The sequence below is a fragment of the Marmota monax genome, unplaced genomic scaffold (genome assembly GCF_021218885.2).
Source record: "Marmota monax isolate L192 unplaced genomic scaffold, Marmota_monax_Labrador192_F-V1.1 WCK01_AAM20220418_F8-fsc00046, whole genome shotgun sequence".
NCBI lineage: Eukaryota > Metazoa > Chordata > Mammalia > Rodentia > Sciuridae > Marmota > Marmota monax.
Window position 1 is genome coordinate 6,885,795 of NW_026692486.1, and position 14,412 is coordinate 6,900,206.

A 14,412-nucleotide genomic window follows, 5' to 3' on the forward strand; every position below is an offset into this window, starting at 1 on the left:
AATGTAGCACAACCTAATGCCACTTGAATTTTTGTTTTATGCTTCTGGTTTCTTAGAGAAAATACAAATTGGTTCTACATTAATATTTCATATGTAAAAGAAATCAAACAAATATGTCACACAAGTTTGATTCATTCTGTTTTCCAGGTGCAACAATCGAACACAATGTATAGTAGTTACTGGGTCAGATGTATTTCCTGATCCATGTCCTGGGACATACAAATATCTTGAAGTCCAATATGAGTGTGTTCCTTACAGTAAGTATGAAATTTATATTTTTCACTTTCCCTGGCATTCTTCATTGATGCTGAAAGACTACACATGTGAAAGCAGCATATGTTTATGGCCTACAAAACCATTATGCATGCAGAGCACTAACAGACTCGGGACTCCAATTAGCTTCATGAAGTGTGGAAGGAAGCCATAGTGTGATGCTGGCCAAGTGTCTGTCTGTGTTCTTAAGTGTTTGGCTTTTAAGGCTAGTGTTTTTCCAGAAAACAAACTTGAATTAGCTATTCAATAGGGCAGATAGAAATCTGTACTTTTGCCCAATACCAGTTGCTGACAAATTGGTTTGGCTCATGGTTTTCTAAAGGAGGAATTGACTTCAATTTTAATCTTGAGCTACTTGAATGGCTACCTGCTGTCGTGGTAACTTTGTAAAAGCTACCCTTGCAGAAACTGAGGCACATGTTGCCCTTTTTGATTCTTGTCCTTGAAGGGAGCATTTCTTTACTAGATTCAGTGATGAAATCTTATGTTTAAAAAAATGAATCAAACAAAATCTTGTACATATTTTAATTTTATAGCATCATATTTAAAATCCTACAGAGGCATATTTGAAATTCAATTGAAAAACAAATTTTTTTCGATAGGCTTTGGCTTATTTATACTCTAATGCTGTATAGTTTTCCTTCAGATATTCCTACACTTTCAGTAGGGGGAAGAAAAAAACAACATATTAGACAACTTAAAAGTTTAAATATATTTCCTGATTTTCACAAGCTACTTTGATAGAGTTGTCTATTTACTTTTTAAATTGGGAAAGGTGAAAAGGGGTAAGTCATGTCATATTAGTTCACAGGTATTTGAATTAAAAGTGTTACAGGAGAACTTTTACTGATTGGAGAAAGTTTTTACACATTTTCTCCCATTTAAAAAAAAATACAAAACAAAAACAAATTTGCAGCCAGATGTGGTGGCATGCCTGTAGTTCTTGCTTCTGGGGAGTCTAAAGCAGGAGGCTCACCTGAGGCCAGGTGTTTGAGGCTATGCTGAGTAACAGTGAGACCCTGTCTCAAAGGAAAAAAAGCAAACCAAAAACAACCCAGATAGGTATGCTGTGTCTAATGTGTTGGTAACACATCCTTACACATATTGTAAAGGCACTCTCTCTGTCCTCTCTGCCAGTTTTGATAAATTGGCATTTTGTGATATCATTTAAAGGCCAAACACAGATTTATCTTTTCTTTTCATCCCTGCTCTGTGTTCCTGTGTTACTGTGAAATGGATGCTTTTTTATGTTTTCAGTATTTTCTATACCATTTGTAGGATTGGAAGCCTACTGAGTGCACTGATCTCTATATCATTTCTCCGGTGTGTAGTGTTGGTGGCTTATATAATCATTCTCCTGTGCCACTAGAGGAACATTGTATTCTTTTGAGCTAACCAAAATTTTGTTCCATAAAGTCCCTTTCACTTGAATTCAGCATGGTTTCTGTCCTCAAATTAGAGAAGGAATACAGCATCCATTCCCAAACAGTGGAATCAGTCAGAGCTGCCAAGAATTGTGTCTTTCTGGAACCAGTTCCTGTTATCTAGTCTATAGACCAAGAACAGTGTTAAGCAAATATTATTTTCAGACTCTTAAGTAATTTCTTGCGCTGTTTAAGAAAGGAAAATGTGGATATCTTCTGGAACATCTAACTTTCAAAATTTTACTTTTTCAGTTCTCCAGAAGTATTGTACATTGTGCACTAAACTTGCAAATAGCTATATTCAGAGAAGTATTTGTTCTTTTTAGTTTTGTCATTTAAAATAAAAAGAAACACAGTAAATAATTTGCTGTTACTTTTCTAGATGTTGCACGAGGCAGCAATAAGTCTATGGCTTTTTATTTTAAAGCACTCCTTGCTAAAGAATAGAAGTAATTACAATTCCTATATACCGTACAGTAGTGACACACTATAAATTACATGATCTTAACTACTATTTAAATTCAAAAGGTCTTTTTAGATTATTATAATTCTTATATAGGACCATGTGTTTCCATATTTCTTTCGTGGTTTCCTCTCCATTTATTTACTTATTTATTTTTTGTGCTTTGTTCCCTTTGTTGGCGGGGAGGGATGTTGTGCTATTATATCCATTGCTCACACCTCCTTTTATTTTAAGCATCTAGCTTTTATTTTCTCATTGTTTTAAAAAATGTATTTGTATTTTGAAAAACTTACATCCCCATTTCACACTTACTTGGTTGATGAAAAACTGCCACCATCAGATCACATTTATTCCCTTTTGTTTTCACTTGGCTTTATGCCAGTTTCTGCTAAAACATATCCTCCAGGACCTTATACCCAAACTGTTTCCTTCTAGCAAAAATCAATTTCAGAAATTTTTCATGACTTATGAAAAATTCACAATAAATTTGCTCATCAGATAGCATTAGAAATACTGTTGTTTTGGTTCATTTTAATTTGTTTATAAATAGGCACATGTATAATATGTGACTTTGGTACTTGCCTAGATAACCTTTGCACCAACAATGCATGTATATAGGGCATTCTTTGTTGTTGACCAACTGTTACAAATTGCATATATGTGTATTTAAAAGAAGTTCCAGGATCTTGGAGGATAAAGGAGAATAATCAGCTTGGGATTTTTGCATCCTATGGGTAGTATTTGTTTTTCATTTGGGTACCCTCTTTTTTCAAATTTCCATGGTACATGATAATGATGCCATGTTAGGTACGAGATATATTTAATGAGAATGACAATAGCTTTGCTATTGACTAATCATTACTAATAAATAAGTGTGAGATTGTTCAAAATGAAATAGTGTGTCACTTCAGATACAGAGTATGTAGGCTACAGTTAGTTTGGGTAAATTCTTGTCTTGTGTATCTGTGTAGTCCTCCACTGATGTCAGTGGATCATGTACTTGTGTGTTTGGTCTATAGAAAAGTAAATGTATCATTATGAATTAATTAGTAGAGCCTCTTAAGACAAGTTTCAGTATATGGCATGTGATAAAGATTGCTGATTTCATTAATTTTATTATTTTTATATTCTGGTTGATAGACTTGGCTGATTCGACATATCTATCCTTTGGGTTTTCATAAAAATCATTATGTAGGAATTGTCTTTTGTTTTAAAATTTTATATCTTAGATGATTCGTTAATCATCCAAAGTTATTTTTTTATTATTACATTTGGATGTTATTTCCCAGTTTTCACCAGAGCTATAAATTGAAGACAATTCATATCCGTTTTCTTTTCCTTTAAAATAAATGATAGTAGTTATATCACAAGTAAATTAAGATTTCTCTGTATGATATTTTTCTCAGTAACTACACTGTCATTTTAATATAATGTATCAAATGAATAAAATTAATTGATTTATTTTAGTAAACTCTTCCTTTCCTTAGGAATAAAAACACAGCTGTGTATAAATATATTCTGAGAATTCACAACACTGATGATTTCTCTTACCATTTTTCCACCATGCCCTTTTATTAATGATTCTAAGCAGGTATATTTTTGCTCTTCACTGTAGAATCATTTTAGGACAGGTGGTTTATAAACAAGTACTGTTTCCAAGACAGCAACACTGAATCTCTCCTGTGTACCAGATGTAGTCAGAATCACACATTATAGAAAAAGTATGTTTCCTGAAAGTGGTTAAATTTAAGACCAAATTGGTTAGGGGAAGTTGTGACTTAACGTAGAAATTTATATGCTGTTTCTGTGGCACAAATGTTTGTGTGATATGTTTCTCCCAAAGGTATTTTGGAAAGTTCAAATTTAATCTTAATGAATAATTATAATTTAAAAACTGAATCAAGATAAGAACACTAAATATAATACTATACTTTCTTTGAGTAATCAGTTTGGAGATGTAGTATTAGCACACCCTAATGCATTTTAGCAAGGGAAGAGGGAGAAACATAGGCATCAGTCTAGTCATTTTTATGAAGTTCAGGCAACATACTTCAAAGCCTACATACATTTAAAATAGTACTTTATGGTTTCTAGTTATTAGAGCACTATTTACCAACAAGGATCTTATATAGCACCCTTCCTAAGTATATAATCCACTTCTTTAAATTTGTAGGGGTTTTGTTTCTTTCTTTTCTTTTTTTTTTTTTCCAACCTCATATAACTGTACTAATCAGGTTTGTTTTATGAAAGCATTTACCTTTTATGGGGTCTGTGGAGTCAAGGTATTTGCTTTGAATGCTTGGTATGATTGTCGTTGCATGCTGGCTTGCTTTCTGTGTAAATTAATGATAGTGGAAAATGTCATAATAAGCTAACCATAATTCTTTCTTCCTTTTTCTCCTTGCCTACTGTGCTTGCTTTTCCCTTGTATGTATTTTGCTTACTTTTTTTATAGACTTAGTAGTACAAGTTTGATATCTGTGATACTGAATAGAAAATTCAGTAAGAATTTTGTAATATAAAGTCTATATACCTAAATACATAATTTTACTAAATCCTTAATGGGTAAGAAGGTACTAGTTTACCTCACCCTTCACAATCCCTATTGGGGCTGAGGGGAGATTGATAATATTCCTGAAAAGGAGGCATCTTTCTTATGTTTATGATTAATTTTTCTAGGAGTAGAAGATAATAGAAAAATAATTGAAATATGTACTGAGGTACATAATTATGTATTTCTTCTTATATAAATATCTTTGAATAAAATGTTATCATATCATTATTTATTAAATTTGACCTAAAATTTAAAATCAAAATGGCATTTTATAAATGTATTTTCCTGTTGTTATATAATTTTAGTCATTTTAATAATTGAGTTCACATAAGATAAATGGGGATGGTACACCTGTGCATGCATTTATGTCGATAGCATACATATGTAAAGAAAATCTTAATAAGAATGCTGAGTGACTTTGGAGAGGCAAGAGCATGTATAGCTTGCATTAGTGAAGAGTTTCATTATTTATTCAGGTACACTAAGTGAAGCAACATGCCAGCATATTTGTATTGCCTCCTTAATCTACTAAAATGATTGATCCATGTTCTTTTATGTAACTTTAGAATCTTTCTCCTGCTAGGTTTTCCTGTGTGTGTTTCTCTTTATCCAAAGTAGTACAACAACTTATTCTTCCTATATTTAGCATCTATTACGAATTCAGTCTTAGACTAATAGTCGATTTATTTTAATCTTTTTTCTTTTTTCCTTGCACCTTTTTTTATTTTTCTTCCGATGCTTAAAATAGAAGTGGAGCAAAAAGGTAAATAACGTATACAGTCTGAACCCCAGCTCCCTGTTATGTGCCTTATGGATGTTAACCTCCTCCCTCCCCTCTCCCACGACCTTCCTACATTAAAATAATCAGCAGGATCTCATAAATGCACCTCATAAAGAAGTCGACTGTTTACAATGAAATTATGTGACTGCTAAATCTGGTGATGGGGTAAAAGTTCTGAAGTCGGCGAGGGGCAGCTGCCCTTTCTCTGTTTCTTTTTGTCTCTTTTCCCAACACCCTTGGATATTTTCTTGTTATTGAAGTGTCATCTTGCCTGGCTTCCAGAACCCTCTCATAGCATGCCATGGTTACAGGGTCTCCTGATCGTTCATCACTGCTTTCCTTATATTTACTTTTCTCTGCTCCTAATTGCATTTTCCGAATATTTATGTTCCTTAAGTCAAAGCACCTTTAACTTTTGTAAAAGTTCTAAATAAGTATTCACAATGGGTTTTCTGTTTTATTTCTCTTATTTTGTAGTTTTACTTTCGGGGGGGCTTATAGGTGGGCGAGGGGTTGGAGAGTATAATGTTTGGAATAAAGTATTTCATGCATAAGCTCAAAGTTGTAAACCATTTATTACCAAATTATAAGGCAAAAACCCACCAAAAACTTAAATTCTCAGTTCAATTATGAATGATCTTACACATAGGTTTGTGTTTATGAAAATAAACCCTGACCACTTTGTGTGATGGTATTCGATTATGGTCACTTCAGAAAAGAATGGTAGTGCTTGTTTTAAGTTTAAAGTTTGGTAAAATTAAATGCTAATAAAACAAATTTTTCTTTTTTGTTTTGTGATCAATAAAACCTTGTGATTACCTGTGTATTTTTTTTTTTTAACTTGGCTTAATTCTTGTCTTTTCTCTGTGACTGTTAGTTTTTGTGTGCCCTGGGACCTTGAAAGCAATTGTGGACTCCCCATGTATATATGAAGCTGAACAAAAGGCAGGTGCTTGGTGCAAGGACCCTCTTCAGGCTGCAGATAAAATTTATTTCATGCCCTGGACTCCCTACCGCACTGATACTTTAATAGAGTATGCTTCTTTAGAAGATTTCCAAAACAGTCGCCAAACAACAACATATAAACTTCCAAATCGAGTAGATGGTACTGGATTTGTGGTATATGATGGTGCTGTCTTCTTTAACAAAGAAAGAACAAGGAATATTGTGAAATTTGACTTGAGGACTAGAATTAAGAGTGGAGAGGCCATAATTAACTATGCCAACTACCATGATACCTCTCCATACCGATGGGGAGGAAAGACGGATATCGACCTAGCAGTTGACGAGAATGGCTTGTGGGTCATTTATGCCACTGAACAGAACAATGGAATGATAGTCATTAGTCAGCTGAATCCATACACTCTTCGATTTGAAGCAACCTGGGAGACTGTATATGATAAACGTGCCGCATCAAATGCTTTTATGATATGTGGAGTCCTTTATGTGGTCAGGTCAGTTTATCAAGACAATGAGAGTGAAACAGGCAAGAATGCAATTGATTACATCTATAACACCCGATTAAACCGAGGAGAATATGTAGATGTTCCCTTTCCCAACCAGTACCAGTACATTGCTGCGGTGGATTACAATCCAAGAGACAACCAACTCTACGTGTGGAACAATAACTTTATTTTACGATACTCTCTGGAGTTTGGTCCACCTGATCCTGCCCAAGGTAAGAATGCTTACTTGTTAATGCTTATGTTTTTCATAAGCAACTTACTAGTAAAAGACTTATTAATTTTCTCCCTTATTTCTTCCCCTTCTCATATTTAAAGCAAAGAATATGAGGAGGTATATTTTGTTCAATTTTCTTTTCTGAGTTTCTTCACTTAAATGTTGGCTTTATGAGATTGTAGCATCATTACTCAGTTTAGTTTTTCATTGCTGAAAATACAGTATCAGCTACAAACCTGTTAGCTTTTTTTCCCCTCACCTGGCTTCTGAATTGATGATACTCTGTGTGCAGACCTTTTAACTTCTTGGCGCCAGTGGTTAAAGGAAATGTGTGTTAGGAAGTCCCAGAGGAGCGACTAGGTTTGATGTACAATGCCAGGTGTAAGTGTTCTGAAGTTTTGGAGTCTTGTTCTCTGGATGGGAGAGGCAGTCCTCAAACATCTTTCTAGTTCATCATGTAAAATTACACATTTTTATTTCCTGATACATTAGGACAGTTTAAAATCAATATTTTTATGACTGTCACACATGGACTAAGCATTAAGTGATCTCAAGTGATGATTTATAATGAGAGATCTGTTGCATTTTTTGATTTGTGTTCTCTTTGGGTGTCTTTGTGGACAAGCATTACTTAACAAATTAATGCTGCATTTTTGGAAATATATTTTGGCTGATCAAGTGAATTCATTTCTATGAGAAAGATTTTTGAGTATAAAATAAATGAATTCTTTATTAAAAGAAGATTACCTCATACTTAAGATAAAAGAGTAACCTGTTAATGTATTATTATGAACCTTGCACTAATTATGTCTTTTCTACTTGAACGTTGATATTTGTGCATTTAAGATGTGAATTAAATTTCCATTTACTGACTTAAATGGAGTTTTCAAATTAAGTTGCTTCAAAATTTTAGAGACTGCAAGGTTTTGGAGTGACTAATCTTTTCAACAAGGTAAAACTTTTTTTTTTCTGCTAATGCAATATGCATAAATGTACTCATCCACAAACTTATATCCATTCATTTAAGATATGCTATTAATAAGTTCTAAATATTGTCATACTGCTAGGACCTCAAAACAAGTTACAGCTTTTTGTAATTGAATTTCTAATTTGAGTATTTATAGAGCTCTAAGATGTGCATTTTGTTTATAAATAAGAGTAATAATGATGTATTGACTTAGTGTGTGGCACTCTTTTCTTAAAATCATGTAGACTTAGATTTTTTTCATTAAAGATATTAGTAATGTCCATTGTTAAAGTTTCAGTCATTTAATCTTCTTTTAGAGCATGGAATGTTTATTGACAGTAGCTGTGAGTCATTTTTAAAAAATTTATACATATCTGTTTCCTCTCAAAAGCAATTTGGTTTGCTTCATGTATTTCAGTTTTGTTTTGTTTTCCCCAAAAGCTACTCCAGTGCTTCTCCTTTATCCTACAGGTTTCTCAAAGGCAAACTTGAGACAGACATTGACAGACTTTAGGCATTGGCCATAATCGTATTGATCCTTGTGTTAACCTTTTTGTAATCCACATTACTCTGACAATTGTTACATTTTTCTTGGGTGGCAGTAAATCTTTTCAACTTGTTAGGAAAAGAAAAGGCTTTAGCAACTGCAAATTCCTAATCAGGCAACACCCAAAGGATTGTGAATGAAGTTTAGTGTAAATTCAATTCAACCAAGAGTCATTATTTGTCACAACTTTCTTCATTCTTACAAGGATGAGTAACCATGTCTTTCTCCACATGTGGCATGTATTCTACTCAGTACGTTGATGCATTTGAGATGAAAACATCTTTGACAATTTAGTTGCTTTTTTGGAAAGAGCAGTTGCAACCTTTGAAAATGAGAAGCTTAGACATGTGTAGGAAGTTTGTATTACCACAATAGTGTTTTATCATTCAAAATAACCATAGTTAAGTATTCCCAGAATGTAAAAATTCATATCGACCCCTTATTAAACCCTAAGTAATAAAGAATTTTATCTGACCTAAATTTCTCATGCTGATGTTTGACCCATATTCTTATTTTCTCCTTCCTTATAGTTTTTCTTCATAGGCTTTTAGAGATTCCAGTCTCTGTCTTCCAGGATGTGGGTTATCTATATGCCCATAGGTGGGACTGTGCAGGACTGTTCTGGCCCGTAGATTTAGGTCAAATCAATAAGCCACTGTCAGCTTTCCGGAAGGAAGATCTAAGAAACTCAAAAGACAGAACAATCAGAAATCAGGTCTTTGCCATCAGTAAGGCACGGATTCACTTATTTGGTTAAAATTCACACTCAAAAGTTTTCTGGAGGTGGATATGCTACCATGTATGTGGCCAAGATGAAAGTGCTATGAAGTATCTATTTCTTTCCTTCTTTATTAAGTTCTCTTTGCTGTGTATCCATTTCAGTGCTTTCTCCCCTTTTAATTCCAAACCTTTTTATGCCTGACAGTACAAGCATAATTATTTGTATCCTGATATTTTTTAAAGTTGATTTTTAGCTTTATTTTGTCTTTTTATAGTTCATTTCCCTAAAACTGTCTGATTTCCTTTCTCTCTCTCTCTCTAAAGCGAGCTTGGGAAAAACCCTATCTAGTCCTACTTTAACTCTTCCATTTGTTAATTTGAATTGCTTCCTATTTCCTTACCTCTTTCTACAAATTGGATACCCCAATATTATCAACAAAACATTGTATCTTTTCTTGAGTTTGGGAAGTTGTAGAATATTTGTTTCAGACTATGAAGTAAAATGTTCCCCTGATATGAGGGAGAATTTTCAGCAAGGCAGCCAGTTTTGTTACTTAGGAAATGGTCAACATTTCCTCATGCTCATTTTTTGCCTTACCAGGCTACAGACTCACTCTAGCTGGAGTTCATTCAATGAGTGAGCAATGGGTGAGTTGTTGGACCCTGGTAAAGGGAATATTAACTTAGCAGAAATGGGTATTTCCTCCAAGTCTTTGATACAGAAAGAAGCTTGTAATAAATAACAAGCTCTTGGTAAATACTACTATAGTAAATTGAGCCATTCTATATGTTTGTTGAAATCTTCATGGGCAAGTAAATAAATGTGTTCATTAGCACTATGTCTCAGGTATCAGTAATCAAATGACAAATGGTGGCCAGAATGCTGAGTCAGTTCATACGAATGCTTGATATGGTATTATGATAAACAGCCTTGTACAAAAGGATTTGGACTTTAGTTATAATGCTATTGTGAAATGTCATGTTTCCTGCTACTCACAGGATATTCTTGAGCTTTAAACCTTTTGCCATGTAAGTTTCATAAATTTATTGCTCGAGTTTTAAATTATCTTCTCAAATATTATATCTATAATTTTTATATATTATATAATTATTGTTATTTTGGAGATTTACACAAAATTGTGTAAAAAAATAAGGGTAAGTTTTTTTGACGGATGCCATACATTTTTTCAGAGTCTATGAAAATCTGTTACTTAGAAACATAAGATTGAAGCATTTAAGAGGGCTGTCATGTGACCATAAATAAATCATTTAATTTCCCCATCACTCAGTGTCCACATCTGTGAAAGGAAGATAATTTTGTGTCTACTTCATGGGGGTGTGGTAGGGATTAAATAAGGTGATATGCTGATCCATTAATGGTGATTGGCACAGCATCTGGCACATAAATGCTGAATAAGTATAAACTTTTATCATTGCCAGATGCCCTTCTGGGACTTTTTTTTTCCACCTGTGGAAGCTGCATTTCTAGCTTAAAACATTTTTTAAAAAATTGCTTTCCTTGGAGTATTACTAAATTCCAATCTTGGAAAATTCTAGAATATTAGCTTTGCCTCTAAAGGGTTTAGTTTTGTCATTTAAAGATTACTTTGATGAAATCCCAATATTTTACTCATTTACTTTTGAAGACTGTGTTGATTCCTTTCAGTCTTCTTTTCATAATATATTGGTGAAAATATATTGGCCTAAGGAATTCATGGAAACATGGCTGTAGGATGTTGCATGACATTTTTTGCTTTTACTATCTGCCTTGACTCAGTTATTATGAGTCTTTACTGATGGTTATCTAACAAACCACTGCTCTACATATTTCAGTGACTAAATGTATACTAATTAGTACAGTGTCGAGGAATACATAGATGGTATAACACTAAACCATTTTGTTCTGCCCTTTTCTCTTTTTGCTCTGGTTCCTGTTTCCCCTTTAAGACTTGATTCTGTAGCAGTGATTTGACGCTTCTGCAAAAGATTGTGATGCTTTTGACAAATGTTAATTGAGAAAGCACTGAAAGCCTAGCTGCATTGTAATCAAAAGAAAATTACAGAGGTTTAACAAGATGTCAGGGAAGTGCTTTACAGAAAGATAGACAGGTTTGAATAGGTTTCTGCAGCAGCTGGCTGGGCATGATGCTTGAGTGATGTAAACAGGCATCTCTCATATGGTCAATAAATTATGCCCTGGAAATGAAACATGTGCTTAAGAAGTTTCTCTTGAGATAGAAGGGAAAAGGAAGACAATGTGTATTTATTGATAACAGGAAGTTCATCAGTAAAAGCTGGAAAAATTTACATACTACTTTTTCTGGTAAACTTAGTATACTCCTCATTGTGTCAGAATTAAATAATATTTGTGGATCACAGTTTAAAGTACTAAACATATTAGTGATAATAGGAACTTTTCTAATAAGTTGTATTATTGTATCTTGTTTCTCATTCATTACATGAAACAATGAATGTTTTATAAGATGATTTTTAAATAGCTATTTTTAGCTTTTGGTACTCTTAATTTAAAATTAAAGCATCGATGTAGTTTTAAGAGTGAATAATCTGTATGTATTGGTAAAACTTTAGTGTGATCTCACTTAACAGAATTTAAATGGTAGTATTTATTAAATTTGTGCTGACAGATTTTTGTTTTCATTTAAATTAATTTAATGATAATTAATGGAGAAAACATTGAGCTCCATTATTTTTTAACCTGGCTGACTTAACTGTTTGAAAGTAATGTCAAAAGGTGAAAAACAGCCTTTACTAAAAAAGAAATGTTCTCCTTTGAAATTGTGTAGCCGTAGTTCCTTTTATATTCTCTTTTAAGGGTCCATAAGATATACAGGGTTGGTTTCAAATTAGCTGTGATTTGATCTAACCTTTTATCTTGATGTCACATTATCACTTCTGACCGGAAGTAGCTGCTGCTTCATACCTACCTTGCAAAAGTAAAGAAGCCAAAGCCTGAGATATTTCCTTACTAAAACAGCACAAGCATGCCAAAGCTTATCTTCTGTTTGAATCTAATCAGGCATGCTCAAAAAATCTCTCAAGCAAGAATGGCTGCTGGGTGAAAAGATGTCACAGTATTTATTTCTCTGCAAGATATAGAGTGGGTGACTTTAAATCTTTTTTTATTGTCTTAACTACATGTAATTGTCAGACATTTGTCGATATTTTGAATATGTTTATAGCGTGCGAGTTTATATAAGAATATAATTTTCCCACATTATAAACTACCCTTCATTTCCTGTTAGATGGTATATTATGGAAGTTATACTTGAACTGCACTATCAAATATCTCAATGAGAAGTAAACCTAGGACAAAGTCTTACAAGCAAAGCTATAGTAAAATCCAGATTACCATCTTTCAGCGAACAATATGAAAAAATTGAAATAAATGAACAGATTTCTTCTTCTTCTTCCACCTTACTGATGTTGTCAGTAATTCTGTTGGTTGTGCTGGGGACATATGGACGGGTAGGGTTGTGTTCGTGTGTGTATGTGTGTGTGTGTGTGCACGTGCACGTGCACATTCACACATACCTGCCTGTGTACAAGTGCAAGGGTGTGTTGGAGATTAATACACTCATCTTTTTTCCATAGTGCCTACCACAGCTGTGACAATAACTTCGTCAGCTGAGCTGTTCAAAACCACAGTATCAACCACAAGCACTACTTCACAGAAAGGCCCCATGAGCACAACTGTAGCTGGATCCCAGGAAGGAAGCAAGGGAACAAAACCACCTCCAGCAGTTTCTACAACCAAAATTCCTCCTGTAACAAATATTTTTCCCCTGCCAGAGAGATTCTGCGAAGCATTAGACGCGAGGGGGATAAAGTGGCCTCAGACACAAAGGGGAATGATGGTTGAGCGACCGTGTCCCAAGGGAACAAGAGGTATTTCCTGTAAAACAGCGTACATTAAAATGTCTCTAAAGTTAGTAAGTAGATTTCAAATTGTACTAAAGTGATTTTATTTGAAGGAAGAGATATTTACAGGAGCTGATTTTATTTTCTCTGTTACTTTAGTAATATAGCATCTATGGATAACTTTAGGATTTTGATACCGTAAACATCAGTTACGTGAGGTACTGAATGGGCTCTGCCTCTCAAAACCCAGGTCAAGCTTTGCCTAAGTACCCTAGTGAAGCCCTGTGCAGCTGCCATTCTCATAAGCATCACTTTGGACAAGTCCCAAGAAAACAAAGGGCTTTTTGTTTGCTTGCTGTAAATGTCTGATATTTCTATTGCTAAGTTTATATTTACTGCTTATAATTGGCATTATACTCTGCTTTTTGTCAGTTATTGTCAACTTCCCCCATTAGTGTTTATTCAAAATTTAACACACAGACTAGGATCATCATAGCCGATTTCCCGAATGCATGCAGAAAAATGGTTTCAATTTCCCTGTTGTTTTCTACATCTGTTGTAGGAACTGCTTCATATCTCTGCATGGTTTCCACTGGAACATGGAACCCTAAGGGCCCCGATCTTAGCAACTGTACCTCACACTGGGTAAATCAGCTGGCTCAGAAGGTGGGTTGGAACGTTTTAATATGATACACATTGGTGATTTAGGGCTTTGACTTCTAACATAAATAATTTAGTTTTGTATGTTAAAACCAGCTTCATTGCTCTTTGTTCAGTATAAAATCAAAAATTTATGTATCACTATGTCTGTAAACTACTGAAAGTTACATATATTGGGGGGGTATTATGCTTCTTGTGTTAAGCCTTTTAACGAGTATGCCCTTGTTTAATTCCATTCATATTTAGTTTGTTCTCTTTCTTTTGATGTTCACAAGACAAATAATGCATTCGCCTAATAAATCAATATTATTAGGTTTGCAGCTGAATTCACAGAATGCAAACAGATGTTTCTATTACATATTATTATGATACAGGAAGTAAAAATGGCTTTCAAAGGTATTGAGACCAGTAACCTGAAATGCTACAGTGTAAGGCAGTGCCCTTTCATTTTCTCCTTCTCCACC

At 34.0% G+C, this 14,412-nt stretch overlaps 1 protein-coding gene across 38 annotated transcripts in view; it reads left to right on the forward strand.

The window, feature by feature from the left end:
* The window catches only part of Adgrl2 (adhesion G protein-coupled receptor L2), a 644,234-nt gene that overhangs the window by 587,048 nt on the left and 42,774 nt on the right, over positions 1-14,412 (forward strand). For 30 of the 38 annotated variants that reach the window (XM_058578980.1, XM_058578979.1, XM_058578955.1 and 27 more), the window contains 4 exons: positions 148-257; positions 6,373-7,173; positions 13,022-13,315; positions 13,851-13,954. In XM_058578980.1, coding sequence (XP_058434963.1) covers positions 148-257; positions 6,373-7,173; positions 13,022-13,315; positions 13,851-13,954 — 1,309 coding nt within the window. The remainder of the gene's footprint in view (positions 1-147; positions 258-6,372; positions 7,174-13,021; positions 13,316-13,850; positions 13,955-14,412) is intronic. The other 8 variants (XM_058578970.1, XM_058578973.1, XM_058578972.1 and 5 more) reach the window with 1 other exon arrangement.